At 41.4% G+C, this 15,482-nt stretch overlaps 1 protein-coding gene across 1 annotated transcript in view; it reads right to left on the bottom strand.

Moving 5' to 3' along the window:
• Positions 1-204: 204 nt before the first annotated feature.
• TGM6 (transglutaminase 6) overlaps positions 205-15,482 on the bottom strand; it is a 76,313-nt gene continuing 61,035 nt past the window's right edge. Inside the window, 1 exon segment of the mRNA XM_061209831.1 lies at positions 205-707. Within this exon segment, the coding sequence (XP_061065814.1) occupies positions 205-707 (503 nt within the window).

Below are 15,482 nucleotides of genomic sequence, written 5' to 3'. Positions count from 1 at the left end.
TCCTCTCACACCAAACACCTGGAGCCAGATGAGCTCTGAAATTTGTTGGATTTTAGAAACGTAACACAGGGCATATTTCACATACTATGAAATGCTCCCAGCAGGTATTTATTCAGTGTGTAAATATTCATACTAAGTGGGATCACCTGACCATTATATGTTTGCCACTAGATGATTGTGTACTTTTATTACTATCTTCATTATTCAGCCCCTCTGAACCTCAGTTTTCTCATCTGCAAATGCACAGAAATATCCCTTTTTTTCCTGGGAATGAATGTAGGATGCTGGGAAGTCTGCCCCCAACCCCAACCCTCCTGGAAAAGGAGCTGGGCCAACCAGGTCCCACCCAGCTGTGGCATTCTTATCTTCTTCTGGCCCCAGCTTCACTGCATGGGATTCATGTAGGATCTCTGCCACCAGCCTGCAGGTGTAAAGGATGGTGGCACTGCTCATGTTGACTTGGACCCGCTGGACCTGGGAGGTGAGGTTAGCCAAGCAAAGGACCAGCCTCAGGTCATGGCCCAGCACGGGCGGCTCCAGCACCTTGAACTTTCCAGTGATGCTGGGCTTAGTGGCAGGCTCCAGGAGGTCATCACGCCAGAGATCATGGCTGCCCACACTGTGGACCTGGGCTCTCCTGCCAGAGGTTTCCACTCTTAACAGCTTCTTCATGGTCTTGCTGTACACCTGTCTCTCCTTCTGGGATCCTGCAGGGCATCGGACATCATGAGGCAGGCATTCTCTCCTCTGCCACCTGTCCCAGGGCCAGCTCTTCTCATTTTCCCTTTTCTCTAGGCAAAACCACCACTCCATCCCCACTTTAATTTACTATGGCTGTCGGAGGTCTCAAATTGGAAGCTCAAGAGCCATATGCAGACCTCATCCATATGCATTGTGTTTGATTCTGGACTATTTAAATAAAATTTTAATCAGTTGCCAACAACTTCAGGTTAGTAAATTTCACATAACATTATAGTTTTGTAGCCCCTCTGACAGCTGGATCTGAAGTCTCATATGATAATGATAGCTGACACTTTTGTAGACTTGTTATATGCCAGGCACTGTAGTTCTAGGTGATACACACATATGTATACACACACACACACACACACACATATATATATTTTCGCCTAGGAGGAAGGTACTATATTATCATCCCCATTTTACAGATAAGGAACCCAAGGCACAGAGAAGTAAAGCAACTTGTAAGGGAGCTGGAATTTGAACCCAGGCAGTCTGGCTCCAACTTCCATGTTCTTAATCATGCTCCCTTCCCACTCTCTACATGGCAGTCATGGTCTAGAGCTGAGTAAGGGGTGCTTTTTCTGGAAGGGAGTGTACTTGCTGGTTCTCCATGGTCTCCACCTGTAATTCTCCCACTGGCCTGCTGCACTCACTGCGTGCCATCTGCAAGCTCCTGAAGACATGTGAGTTTAGGAACCCTGATCACCCACTTACCCTGTTGCTAGCACAGACCTCTCTCTCTCTTTTTCATCTCCAGATCAATACACAACCTGCCAGCCCCCACGTCACCCCCAGGATGTTCCACAGGTGCCTCCAACCCAACCAAGCATGCCATCTTCTGCCTGGCAGCACTCCCCATTTCAGCAAACAGCTCCACCATTCACCCACCATTCACCCAATGTACAAACTGGAAACTGGATGTGTCCTTGACTCTTCCCTTACCTTTACCACTCACAGCTGATCAGACAGCAAGTTCTGCCAAGCATCCTCATTGATCTCTGGAATCTGCCCCCTTCTCCCATCATTCTTTTCCCCTCAGACCACTGTACAAAACATCTCACCATCAGATCAGTTTGCCACCAGGTGACTGTGGACTTTTTTTACTATTATCATTACCCAGTCCCTCTAAGTCTCAGTTTCCCATCTATGAAGTGAGGACAAGAGATGCAAAGGCTAGGCCCCAAGCACAGTGCTCAAGAATGCCCCTCCCTTCCTGAGGACGTGGGCTGCATGCCCACTCTAGTCCTCTTTCCACCCTGATCCTTCCAAGATCCAACTCTGATAGTTCTGATTCCCTCCTTGAACCCTGTGCTGTGCTCCTTCTCAAACGTTCTCCCAAGTACCTCTCTACTGTGTGACCTGGGCTTGAAGGGACACATGTGGACCTAAAGGTTCTTTAACATGTCATGTTTTATTATTAAAATGTATGTGAATTGTTCATTCTATTCCATAATGTACTCATAATATATTTTTACTAAGAAAATGTTTCATTTCCCTGCCAAAAATTCTAAAGTCAGTTTCTCAGGGAGGGCTTCTCTGGCCACCTGATTTTTTAAAACAGCTTTATTCAGATATACGTTAATTCCATAACAAGCAATCCACCCGTTTAAAGGTTACAAGCCAATGTTTTTTAGTACATTCACAGAGTCGTGTACCCATCACCACAATCTAATTTCAGAACAATTTCTGTCACCCCAAAGAAACTCTGTAACCATTAGCAGTCACTTCCCGTTCCTCCCTGCCCCACCCCTAGCCCTAGGAAACTGTTAATTTAATTTCTAATTTGCCTATTCTGGGCATTTCATATAAAGAGAATCATAAGATGTGTGGTCCCTTGCGACTGGCTGTTTTTCACTTAACATAATATTTTTAGGGTTCATCCATGTTGTAGCATACATCGGTACTTGATTTCTTTTTATTGCTGAATAATACTCCATTGTATGGACAGACCACATTTTATTTATCCACTGATGGATGTTAGGGTTGCTTCCACTCTAGCTATTTTGAATAATGTTGCTATGAATGTTCATGTACAAGATTTTGGGTGGATGTTTGTTTTCATTTCTTTTGGGTGTATACCTAGAAGTGCATCTGCTAGGTTGTTATGTTAACTCTGTGTTTAACATTGTGAGGAAGTGTCAAACTGTTTTCCAAAGTGCTTGCACCATTTTACATTCCCACCAGCAATGTACGAGTGTTCCAATTGCTCCACAATCTCACCAACTCTTATTGTCTGTCTTTTTGATTATAGCAGTTCTAGTGGATATGAAGTGGTATGTTGTTGTGGTTTTGATTTGCATTTCCCTGATGATTAATGATGCTAAGCACCTTTTCATGTTTATTGGTCATTTGTATATTGTCCTTGGAGAAAGGTCTTTCAAATCCTTTGCCCATTTAAAAATTGGGTTATTTATCTATTTATTATTGAGCTATAAGAATTATTTATATATTATGGATACAAGTCCCTTATTAGATACATGATTTGCAAATATTTTCTGTTCTGTGGGCTTTTCTTCTTTCTTGATGGTATATTTGTAGTACAAGTTTTTAATTTTGATGAAGTCCAATTTATCAATTTTTTCTTCTGTCATTTATGCTCTTGATGTCATATCCAAAAATGTTCTGTTTAACTCAAGCTCATGAAGATTAACTCCTGTTTTCTTCTAAAAGCTTGTAATTTTAGCTCTTCGATATAGGTCAATGATCCATTTGAGTTAATTTTTGTGTACTGTGTGATGTAGGAGGCCCATTTTATTCTGTGCATGTGGATAATTAGTGGTCCCAGCACCATCTGTTGAAAAGACTATTCTCATTCTTTCCCCACTGAATTGTCTTGGCACCCTTGTCAAAATCAATTAAACATAATTTTAAGAGTTTATTTCTGGACTCCTGATTCTATTTCATTGATCTATATGTCCACTCTTATGCCAGTATCACACTATCTGGGTTATTGTATACTTATAGTAAGTTTTGAATTTGGGACGTTTGAGCCCTCCAACTTTGTTCTTCTTTTCCAAGATTGTTTTGGCTATTCTGGGTCCCTTGAATTTCCAAGTGAATTTTAGGAACAGCTTGTCAATTTTGGAAAAAACTTAGCTGGAACTTTGATAGGGGTTTCATGGATTCTGTAGGTCAATTTTGGGGCATTGCCACCTTAAAAAAATAAAGTCTTTCAATCCATGAAAATGGGATGTCTTTCCATTTATTGAAGTCTTTAATTTCTTCCAACAATGTTTTGTAGTTTTCAGTGTACTAGTCTTGCTCTTCTTTTGTTAAATTTATTGTTAGTATTTTATTATTTTTGATGCTATTGCAAATGGACTTGTTTTCTTAATTTCATTTTCAGATTATACATTGCTAGTGTCCTGAAATACAATTAATTTTTAAAAATTGATCTTGTGTTCTACAATTTTTCTGAACTCATTTATTGGCTCTAATAACTTTTAGTGGATTCCTTAGGATTTTATATATACAATATCATATCATGTGCAAATAGAGATAGTTTTACCTCTTCCTTGCAAATCTGGAAATTCTTCTATTTCTTTACTTTCCCTCCCTCCCGCCCCTCCTCCCTTCCTTCCTTTTCTTTTCTTTTCTTTAAAGGAAGAGCCCAGATGGCCAGGCTCAGATGGTAAAGGACTTTATTTATTTATTTTCAAATTTATTTATTTATTTATTTTTGACTGTGTTGGGTCTTCGTTTTCTTTTTTTTTTTTTTTAAACATCTTTATTGAAGTATAATTGCTTTACAATGGTGTGTTAGCTTCTGCTTTATAACAAAGTGAATCAGTTATACATAGACATATGTTCCCATATCTCTTCCCTCTTGCATCTCCCTCCCTCCCACCCTCCCTATCCCACCCCTCTAGGTGGTCACAAAGCACCGAGCTGATCTCCCTGTGCTATGCGATTGCTTCCCACTAGCTATCTATTTTACATTTGGTAGTGTATATATGTCCATGCCACTCTCTCACCCTGTCACATCTCACCCCTCCCCCTCCCCATATCCTCAAGTCCATTCTCTAGTAGGTCTGTGTCTTTATTCCCATCTTGCCACTAGGTTCTTCATGACCTTTTTTTTTTTTTTTCCTTAGATTCCATATATATGTGTTAGCATACTGTATTTCTTTTTCTCTTTCTGACTTACTTCACTCTGTATGACAGACTCTAACTCCATCCACCTCATTACAAACACCTCCATTTCATTTCTTTTTATGGCGGAGTAATATTCCATTGTATATATGTGCCACATCTTCTTTATCCATTCATCCGATGATGGACACCTAGGTTGCTTCCATGTCCTGGCTATTGTAAACAGAGCTGCAATGAATATTTTGGTACATGACTCTTTCTGAATTATGGTTTTCTCAGGGTATATGCACAGTAGTGGGATTGCTGGGTCGTATGGTAGTTCTATTTGTAGTTTTTTAAGGAACCTCCATACTGTTCTCCATAGTGGCTGTATCAATTTACATTCCCACCAACAGTGCAAGAGTGTTCCCTTTTCTCCACACCCTCTCCAGCATTTATTGTTTCTAGATTTTTTGATGATGGCCATTCTGACCGGTGTGAGATGATACCTCATTGTAGTTTTGATTTGCATTTCTCTAATGATTAATGATGTTGAGCATTCTTTCATGTGTCTGTTGGCAATCTGTATACCTTCTTTGAAGAAATGTCTATTTAGGTCTTCTGCCCATTTTTGGATTGGGTTGTTTGTTTCTTTGTTATTGAGCTGCATGAGCTGCTTGTAAATCTTGGAGATTAATCCTTTGTCAGTTGCTTCATTTGCAAATATTTTCTCCCATTCAGAGGGTTGTCTTTTGGTCTTGTTTATGGTTTCCTTTGCTGTGCAAAAGCTTTTAAGTTTCATTAGGTCCCATTTGTTTATTTGTGTTTTTATTTCCATTTCTCTAGGACCTGGGTCAAAAAGGATCTTGCTGTGATTTATGTCATAGAGTGTTCTGCCTATGTTTTCCTCTAAGAGTTTGATAGTGTTTGGCCTTACACGTAGGTCTTTAATCCATTTTGAGTTTATTTTTGTGTATGGTGTCAGGGAGTGTTCTAATTTCATACTTTTACATGTACCTGTCCAATTTTCCCAGCACCACTTATTGAAAAGGCTGTCTTTTCTCCACTGTATATGCTTGCCTCCTTTATCAAAGATAAGGTGACCATATGTGCGTGGGCTTATCTCTGGGCTTTCTATCCTGTTCCATTGATCTATATTTCTGTTTTTGTGCCAGTACCAAAGTGTCTTGATTACTGTAGCTTTGTAATATAGTCTGAAGTCAGGGAGCCTGATTCCTCCAGCTCCATTTTTCATTCTCAAGATTGCTTTGGCTATTCGGGGTCTTTTGTGTTTCCATACAAATTGTGAAATGTTTTGTTCTAGTTCTGTGAAAAATGCCAGTGGTCGTTTGATAGGGATTGCATTGAATCTGTAGATTGCTTTGGGTAGCAGAGTCATTTTCACAATGTTGAATCTTCCAATCCAAGAACATGGTACATCTCTCCATCTATTTGTATCATCTTTAATTTCTTTCATCAGTGTCCTATAATTTTCTGCATACAGGTCTTTTGTCTCCTTAGGTAGGTTTATTCCTAGATATTTTATTCTTTTTGTTGCAATGGTAAACGGGAGTGTTTTCTTAATTTCACTTTCAGATTTTTCATCATTAGTATACAGGAATGCAAGAGATTTCTGTGCATTAATTTTGTATCCTGCTACTTTACCAAATTCATTGATTAGCTCTAGTAGTTTTCTGGTAGCATCTTTTGGATTCTCTATGTATAGTATCATGTCATCTGCAAACAGTGACAGCTTTACTTCTTCTTTTCCGATTTGGATTCCTTTTATTTCTTTTTCTTCTCTGATTGCTGTGGCTAACACTTCCAAAACTATGTTGAATAATAGTGGTGAGAGTGGGCAACCTTGTCTTGTTCCTGATCTTGGTGGAAATGGTTTCAGTTTTTCACCATTGAGGACAATGTTGGCTGTGGGTTTGTCATATACGGCCTTTATTATGTTGAGGAAAGATCCCTCTATGCCTACTTTCTGCAGGACTTTTATCATAAATGGGTGTTGAATTTTGTCGAAAGCTTTCTCTGCATCTATTGAGATGATCATATGGTTTTTCTCCTTCAATTTGTTAATATGATGTATCACGTTGATTGATTTGCGTATATTGAAGAATCCTTGCATTGCTGGAATAAACCCCACTTGATCATGGTGTATGATCCTTTTAATGTGCTGTTGGATTCTGTTTGCTAGTATTTTGTTGAGGATTTTTGCATCTATGTTCATCAGTGATATTGGCCTGTAGTTTTCTTTCTTTGTGACATCTTTGTCTGGTTTTGGTATCAGGGTGATGGTGGCCTCGTAGAATGAGTTGGGGAGTGTTCCTCCCTCTGCAATATTTTGGAAGAGTTTGAGAAGGATAGGTGTTAGCTCTTCTCTAAATGTTTGATAGAATTCGCCTGTGAAGCCATCTGGTCCTGGGCTTTTGTTTGTTGGAAGATTTTTAATCACAGTTTCAATTTCAGTGCTTGTGATTGGTCTGTTCATATTTTCTATTTCTTCCTGGTTCAGTCTTAGCAGGTTGTGCATTTCTAAGAATCTGTCCATTTCTTCCAGGTTGTCCATTTTATTGGCATAGAGTTGCTTGTAGTAATCTCTCATGATCGTTTGTATTTCTGCAGTGTCAGTGGTTACTTCTCCTTTTTCATTTCTAATTCTATTGATTTGAGTCTTCTCCCTTCTTCTCTTGATGAGTCTGGCTAATGGTTTATCAATTTTGTTTATCTTCTCAAAGAACCAGCTTTTAGTTTCATTGATTTTTGCTATTGTTTCCTTCATTTCTTTTTCATTTATTTCTGATCTGATCTTTATGATTTCTTTCCTTCTGCTAGCTTTGGGGTTTTTTTGTTCTTCTTTCTCCAATTGCTTTAGGTGCAAGGTTAGGTTGTTTATTCGAGATGTTTCCTGTTTCTTGAGTTAGGCTTGTATTGCTATAAACTTCTCTCTTAGAACTGCTTTTGCTGCATCCCATAGGTTTTGGATCGTTGTGTCTCCATTGTCATTTGTTTCTAGGTATTTTTTGATTTCCCCTTTGATTTCTTCAGTGATCACTTCGTTATTAAGTAGTGTATTGTGTAGCCTCCATGTGTTTGTATTTTTTACAGATCTTTTCCTGTAATTGATATCTAGTCTCATAGCGTTGTGGTCGGAAAAGATACGTGATACGATTTCCATTTTTTTAAATTTACCAAGGCTTGATTTGTGACCCAAGATATGATCTATCCTGGAGAATGTTCCATGAGCACTTGAGAAAAATGTGTATTCTGTTGTTTTTGGGTGGAATGTCCTATAAATATCAATTAAGTCCATCTTGTTTAATGTATCATTTAAAGCTTGTGTTTCCTTATTTATTTTCATTTTGGATGATCTGTCCATTGGTGAAAGTGGGGTGTTAAAGTCCCCTACTATGATTGTGTTACTGTTGGTTTCCCCTTTTATGGCTGTTAGTATTTGCCTTATGTATTGAGGTGCTCCTATGTTGGGTGCATAAATATTTACAATTGTTATACCTTCCTCTTGGATCGATCCCTTGATCATTATATAGTGTCCTTCTTTGTCTCTTGTAATAGTCTTTATTTTAAAGTCTATTTTGTCTGATATGAGAATTGCTACTCCAGCTTACTTTTTTTTTTTTTTTAAAGGAATTCCTTATTTTTATTATTTATTTATTTATCCATTTATTTTTGGCTGTGTTGGGTCTTCGTTTCCGTGCGAGGGCTTTCTCTAGTTGCGGCGAGCGGGGGCCACTCTTCATCGCGATGTGCGGGCCTCTCACCGTCGCGGCCTCTCTTGTTGCGGAGCACAGGCTCCAGACGCGCAGGCTCAGCAGTTGTGGCTCATGGGCCTAGTTGCTCCGCGGCATGTGGGATCCTCCCAGACCAGGGCTCGAACCCGTGTCCCCTACATTGGCAGGCAGATTCTCAACCACTGCGCCACCAGGGAAGCCCCTCCAGCTTTCTTTTGATTTCCATTTGCATGGACTATCTTTTTCCATCCCCTCACTTTCAGTCTGTATGTGTCTCTAGGTCTGAAGTGGGTCTCTTGTAGACAGCATATATATGGGTCTTGTTTTTGTATCCATTCAGCCAGTCTGTGTCTTTTGGTGGGAGCATTTAATGCATTTACATTTAAGGTAATTATCGATACGTATGTTCCTATTCCCATTTTCTTAAATGTTTTGGGTTTGTTATTGTAGGTGTTTTCCTTCTCTTGTGTTTCTTGCCTAGAGAAGTTCCTTTAGCATTTGTTGTAAAGCTGGTTTGGTGGTGCTGAACTCTCTCAGCTTTTGCTTGTCTGTAAAGGTTTTAATTTCTCCATCAAATCTGAATGAGATCCTTGCTGGGTAGAGTAATCTTGGTTGTAGGTTTTTCTCCTTCATCACTTTAAGTATATCCTGCCACTCCCTTCTGGCTTGCAGAGTTTCTGCTGAAAGATCAGCTGTTAACCTTATGGGGATGCCCTTGTGTGTTATTTGTTGTTTTTCCCTTGCTGCTTTTAATATGTTTTCTTTATATTTAATTTTTGATAGTTTGATTAATATGTGTCTTGGCGTGTTTCTCCTTGGATTTATCCTGTATGGGACTCTCTGTGCTTCCAGGACTTGATTAACTATTTCCTTTCCCATATTAGAGAAGTTTTCAACTATAATCTCTTCAAATATTTTCTCAGTCCCTTTCTTTTTCTCTTCTTCTTCTGGGACCCCTATAATTCGAATATTGGTGCATTTAATGTTGTCCCAGAGGTCTCTGAGACTGTCCTCAGTTCTTTTCATTCTTTTTTCTTTATTCTGCTCTGCAGTAGTTATTTCCACCATTTTATCTTCCAGGTCACTTATCCGTTCTTCTGCCTCAGTTATTCTGCTATTGATCCCATCTAGAGTATTTTTAATTTCATTTATTGTGCTTTTCATCGTTGCTTGGTTCCTCTTTTGTTCTTCTACGTCCTTGTTAAATGTTTCTTGCATTTTGTCTATTCTATTTCCAAGATTTTGGATCATTCTTACTATCATTATTCTGAATTCTTTTTCAGGTAGACTACCTATTTCCTCTTCATTGGTTAGGTCTGGTGTGCTGCTCCTTCATCTGCTCCTGCTCCTTCATCTGCTGTGTGTTTTTCTGTCTTCTCGTTTTGCTTATCTTACTGTGTTTGGGGTCTCCTTTTCACAGGCTGCAGGTTCGTAGTTCCCATTGTTTTTGGTATCTGTCCCCCAGTGGCTAAGGTTGGTTCAGTGGGTTGTGTAGGTTTCCTGGTGGAGGGAACTAGTGCCTGTGTTCTGGTGGATGAGGCTGGATGTTGTCTTTCTGGTGGGCTCGTCCATGTCTGGTGGTGTGTTTTGGGGTGTCTGTGGCCTTATTATGATTTTAGGCAGCCTCTCTGTTAATGGATGGGGCTGTGTTCCTGTCTTGCTAGTTGTTTGGCATAGGGTGTCCAGCACTGTAGCTTGCTGGTCGTTGAGTGAAGCTGGGTCTTGATGTTGAGATGGAGATCTCTGAGAGATTTTCGCCATTTGGTATTATGTGGAGTTGGGAGGTCTTTTGTGGACCAGTGTCCTGAAGTTGGCTCTCCCACCTCAGAGGCACAGCCCTGATGCCTGGCTGGAGCACCAAGAGCCTTTCATCCACACGGCTCAGAATAAAAGGGAGAAAAAATGGAAAGAAAGAAAGAAAGAGGATAAAATAAAATAAAATAAAGCAATTATAATAAAAAATAAGAAAAAAAATTATTAAGAAAAAATTTATTAAGAAAAAAATTTTTTTTAATTTTTAAAAATAGATTTATTAATTTTTTATACTAAAAATAAGAAAAAAATTATTAAGAAAAAAAATTTTTTTAATATTTTAAAATAAAAAATATGAAAAAACTTATTAAAAAATTTTTTTTAATTTTTTAAAAATAGAAAATAAGGAAAAAATTATTAAGAAAACATTTATTAGGGAAAAAAATTTTTTTAAGTAAAAAAAAAAAAAAACAAAAAAACGGACAGACCTAACCCTAGGACTAACGGTGAGAGCAAAGCTATACAGACAAAATCTCACCCAGAAGCATACACATACACATATACACTCACAAAAAAAGGAAAAGGGGAAAAGTTAATATATCCTGCTCCCAAAGTCCACCTCCTAAATTTGGGATGATTCGTTGTCTATTCAGGTATTCAACAGATGCAGGCACATCAAGTTGTTTGTGGAGCTTTAATCCGCTGCTTCTGAGGCTGCTGGGAGAGATTTCCCTTTCTCTTCTTTGTTCGTACAGTTCCCGGGGTTCAGCTTTGGATTTGGACCCGTCTCTGCATGTAGGTCGCCTGAGGGCGTCTGTTCCCCGCCCAGACAGAACGGGGTTAAAGGAGCAGCTGATTCAGGGGCTCTGGCTCAGTCAGGCCGGGGGGAGGGAGCGGTACGGAGGAGGCGGGGCGAGCCTGCGGCGGCAGAAGCCGGCGTGACGTTGCAGCAGCCTGAGGCGCGCCGTGCGCTCTCCCGGGGAAGTTGTCCCCAGATTACGGGAGCCTGGCCGTGGCGGGCTGCACAGGCTCCCGGGAGGGGCGGCGTGGAGAATGACCTGTGCTCGCCCACAGGCTTTTTGGTGGCGGCAGCAGCAGCCTTAGCGTCTCATGCCCGTCTCTGGGGTCCGCGCTGATAGCCGCGGCTCGCCCCTGTCTCTGGAGTTCGTTTAAGTGGCGCTCTGAATCCCTTCTCCTTGCACGCCGCGAAACAAAGAGGCAAGAAAAAGTCTCTTGCCTCTTCGGCAGCTGCAGACTTTTTCTCGGGCTCCCTCCCGGCTTGTTGTGGTGCGCTAGCCCCTTCAGGCTGTGTTCATGCAGCCAACCCCAGTCCTCTCCCTGGGATCCGACCGAAGCCCGCGCCTCAGCTCCCAGCCCCCGCCCACCCCGGCGGGTGAGCAGACAAGCCTCTCGGGCTGGTGAGTGCTGCTCGGCGCCGAGCCTCTGTGCGGGAATCTCTCCGTTTTTCCCTCTGCGTCCCTGTTGCTGTGGGATCCGCGCTGATAGCCGCGGCTCGCGCCCGTCTCTGGAGCTCGTTTAGGCGGCGCTCTGAATCCCCTCTCCTTGCGCGCCGCGAAACAAAGAGGCAAGAAAAAGTCTCTTGCCTCTTCGGCAGCTGCAGTCTTTTTCCCGGACTCCCTCCCGGCTAGCACCAAAGCCCGAGCCCCAGCTCCCAGCCCCCGCCCGCCCCGGCAGCTGAGCAGACAAGCCTCTCGGGCTGGTGAGTGCTGGTCGGCACCACTCCTCTGTGCGGGAATCTCTCCGCTTTGCCCTCCGCACCACTGTGGCTGCGCTCTCCTCCGTGTCTCTGAAGCTTCCCCCCTCTGCTACCCGCCGTCTCTGCCCACGAAGGGGCTTCCTAGTGTGTGGAAACCTTTCCTCCTTCACAGCTCCCTCCCACTGGTGCAGGTCCCGTCCCTATTCTTTTGTCTCTGTTATTTCTTTTTTCTTTTGCCCTACCCAAGTACGTGGGGATTTTCTTGCCTTTTGGGAGGTCTGACGTCTTCTGCCAGCGTTCAGTGGGTGTTCTGTAGGAGCAGTTCCACGTGTAGATGTATTTCTCATGTATCTGTGGGGAGGAAGGTGATCTCCGCATCTTACTCTTCCGCCATCTTGCCCCTCCGTCGGGTCTTCGTTTTCTATGCGAGGGCTTCCTCTAGTTGTGGTGAGCAGGGGCCACTCTTCATCGCGGTGTGCGGGCCTCTCACTGTCGCGGCCTCTCCTGTGGCAGAGCACAAGCTCCAGACGCGCAGGCTCAGCAGCTGTGACTCACGGGCTTAGTTGCCCCGCAGCATGTGGGATCTTCACAGACCAGGGCTCGAACCCGTGTCCCCTGCATTGGCAGGCAGACTCTCAACCACTGCGCCACCAGGGAAGCCCCTTCCTTCCTTTTCTTTCTTTTACTTTATTTTTTCTTCTTTCTTTTTATTTTTTTAAAATTATGGTAAAATATACATAATATAAAATTTACCATCTTAACCATTTTTAAGCGTGTACTTCAGTGGCATTAGGTACATTCCTATTGTTGTGCTATCTTCACCATCATCCATTTCCAGAACTCTTTTCATCTTGCAAAACTGAAACTCTGTGTTCATTAAACAATAACTTCCCATCCCTCCTCTCCCAGCCACTGGCATCCACCATTCTACTTCTTGTCTTTAAGAATTTCACTACTCTAGATACCTCATACAAGTGGAATTGTATGGCATTTGTCCATGTGGGACTGGCTTATTTCATTAGCATCATGCCTTCAAAGCTTCATCCATTTGTAGCATGTGTCAGAATTTCCTTCCTTTTTAAGGTTGAATAATATTCCATTGTATGTATATACCACATTTTGTTTATCCATTCATCTCTTGATGGACACTTGGGTTGCTTCCATGTTTTTTTAGCTATTGTGAATAATGCTGCTATGAACATGGTTGTAATATCTCTTCAAGTCCCTGTTTTCAGTTCTTTTGGGTATATATTCAGAAGTGGAATTGCTGGATTATCTGATAATTATATTTTTAATATCATGAAGAACTTCAATACTGTTTTCCACAGTGGCTGCACCACTTAAAAATCCCAGCAACAGTGCATGTGTTCTAATCTCTCCACATCCTTATCAACACTTGTGCTTTTCTTACTTTCTTCTTCCCTCTCCTCCTCCATCCCTTTCTTTTTTTTTTTTTAATAAATTTATTTATTTATTTATTTATTTATTTATTTATTTATTTATTTATTTTTGGCTGTGTTGGGTCTTCGTTTCTGTGCGAGGGCTTTCTCTAGTTGCGGTGAGCGGGGGCCACTCTTCATCGCTGTGCGCGGGCCTCTCACTATCGCGGCCTCTCTTGTTGCGGAGCACAGGCTCCAGACGCGCAGACTCAGTAGTTGTGGTGCACGGGCTTAGTTGCTCCGTGGCATGTGGGATCTTCCCAGACCAGGGCTCGAACCCGTGTCCCCTGCATTGGCAGGCAGATTCTCAACCACTGCGCCACTAGGGAAGTCCACTTTGCTAGTATTTTTGTTGACAATTTTTGCTTCTATGTTCATAAGGGATATTGATCTCTCGTTTTCTTTTCTTGTGATGTCATTATCTGGTTTTGCTATCAAGGTAATACTAACCTCATAGAATGAATTGGGAAATGTTCCCTCCTATTTATTTGGGAGGCGTTTGTGAAGAATTGGTATTAATTCTTCTTTTAATGTTTGGTAGATTTCACCAGTGACATCATATGGGCCTGGTCTTTTCTTTGTGGGAAGTTTTAAATTACTACTTCAATCTCTTTACTTATTTTAAATCTATTCAGATTTTCTAATTCTTCCTGAGGCAGTTTTGGTAATTCTTAGAGGAACTTGTCCATTTTATCTAAAGTTATCTAATATGTTGGTAAATAGTTGTTCATTCTGTCTCTTAATGAACTGTTTTATTCACAACTCTTCTGACACCAAATGTGTGGGAGTTTTCCACACCAACCAACTCTCCAACTCTCTGGTCACCACCTGGCTGTCCTGCATTTGAATTCAATCCAGACACTAACTACCTGGAGTTACTACTGGTGTCTGAATTGCGGGCAGTCTTGGACTGAGCCTTTAAATCTGTGGAATCTGACACTAACTACCTGGAGTTAGTGTCAGATTCCACAGATTTAAAGGCTCAGTCCAAGACTGCCCGCAATTCAGACACCAGTCACAAGTATTGGGTGCCCAAGTTACCTACACTTCTGTTTGACTTGGTTACAAATTGGGGGTTACCATGACTGTCCTGGCCCCAGGTTCAGTAATTTGCTAGAGCAGTTCACAGAACAGAAAAACAGTTTAGTTACTATTACCAATTTATATTAAAGGAAATAACTTAGGAATAGCCAAATAGAAGAGATAAACAGAAGAAACATAGGGCAAGGTAGAGGGAGGGGGGAAGTAGCATGGAGCTTCCATGCCCTTTTTGGGAGGGTAACCCTCTTAGCCCCTGGATGTGTTCACCAACCTGGTAGCTCTCTGCACCCTGTGTTTAGGGGTTTTTATGGCAGTTTAATTATATAGGCATGATTGATTAAATTATTGGCCATTGGCATTTAACTCAATCTCCTGTCCCTTTCCCATCCCCAGAGGTTGAGGTGAAGTGTAAAGTTCTAATCTTCTAAGCATGGTTTTGGCCTTTTTGGTAACCAGCCCCATCCTGAGCTACCTGGGGACCCGAAGCCACCTGTCATCTCATTTCCATACAAAAGACACTCTTATCACTCCAGAGATTCCAAGGGTTTTTAGGAGCCATGTCCAGGAACTGGGGACAAAGACCAATTAGTTATTTTTTTGCCACACCCCTTATAATTTTTTTGTAAGGTTGGTAGTGATGTCCTCTCTGACCTTAGTAATATGAGTCTTCTCTCTGCCTAGCTAAAGATTTGTCAGTTTTGTTGATCTTTTAAAAAAACCAACTTTTGGTTTTATTGATTTTCTTCATTGTTTTTTATTTATTTCCGCTCTAATCTTTCTTATTTCCTCTTTCTGCTTTCTTTGGGTTTTATTTGCTCTACTTTTTCTAGTTTCTACTTTTTCTAGTTTCTTAAGGTGGAAGGTTAGGTTATTTACTTGAGGTCCCTCTTCTTTAATATAGGTATTTACAGCTATAAAGTTCCCTCTAGGTACTGCTTTACCTCGCCTCATAAATTTTGGCAT

The sequence above is a fragment of the Eubalaena glacialis genome, chromosome 13 (assembly GCF_028564815.1).
Source record: "Eubalaena glacialis isolate mEubGla1 chromosome 13, mEubGla1.1.hap2.+ XY, whole genome shotgun sequence".
Lineage (NCBI taxonomy): Eukaryota > Metazoa > Chordata > Mammalia > Artiodactyla > Balaenidae > Eubalaena > Eubalaena glacialis.
The sequence above is the reverse complement of the archived record's forward strand: the minus strand, read 5'-3'. Positions and strand labels throughout refer to the sequence as shown.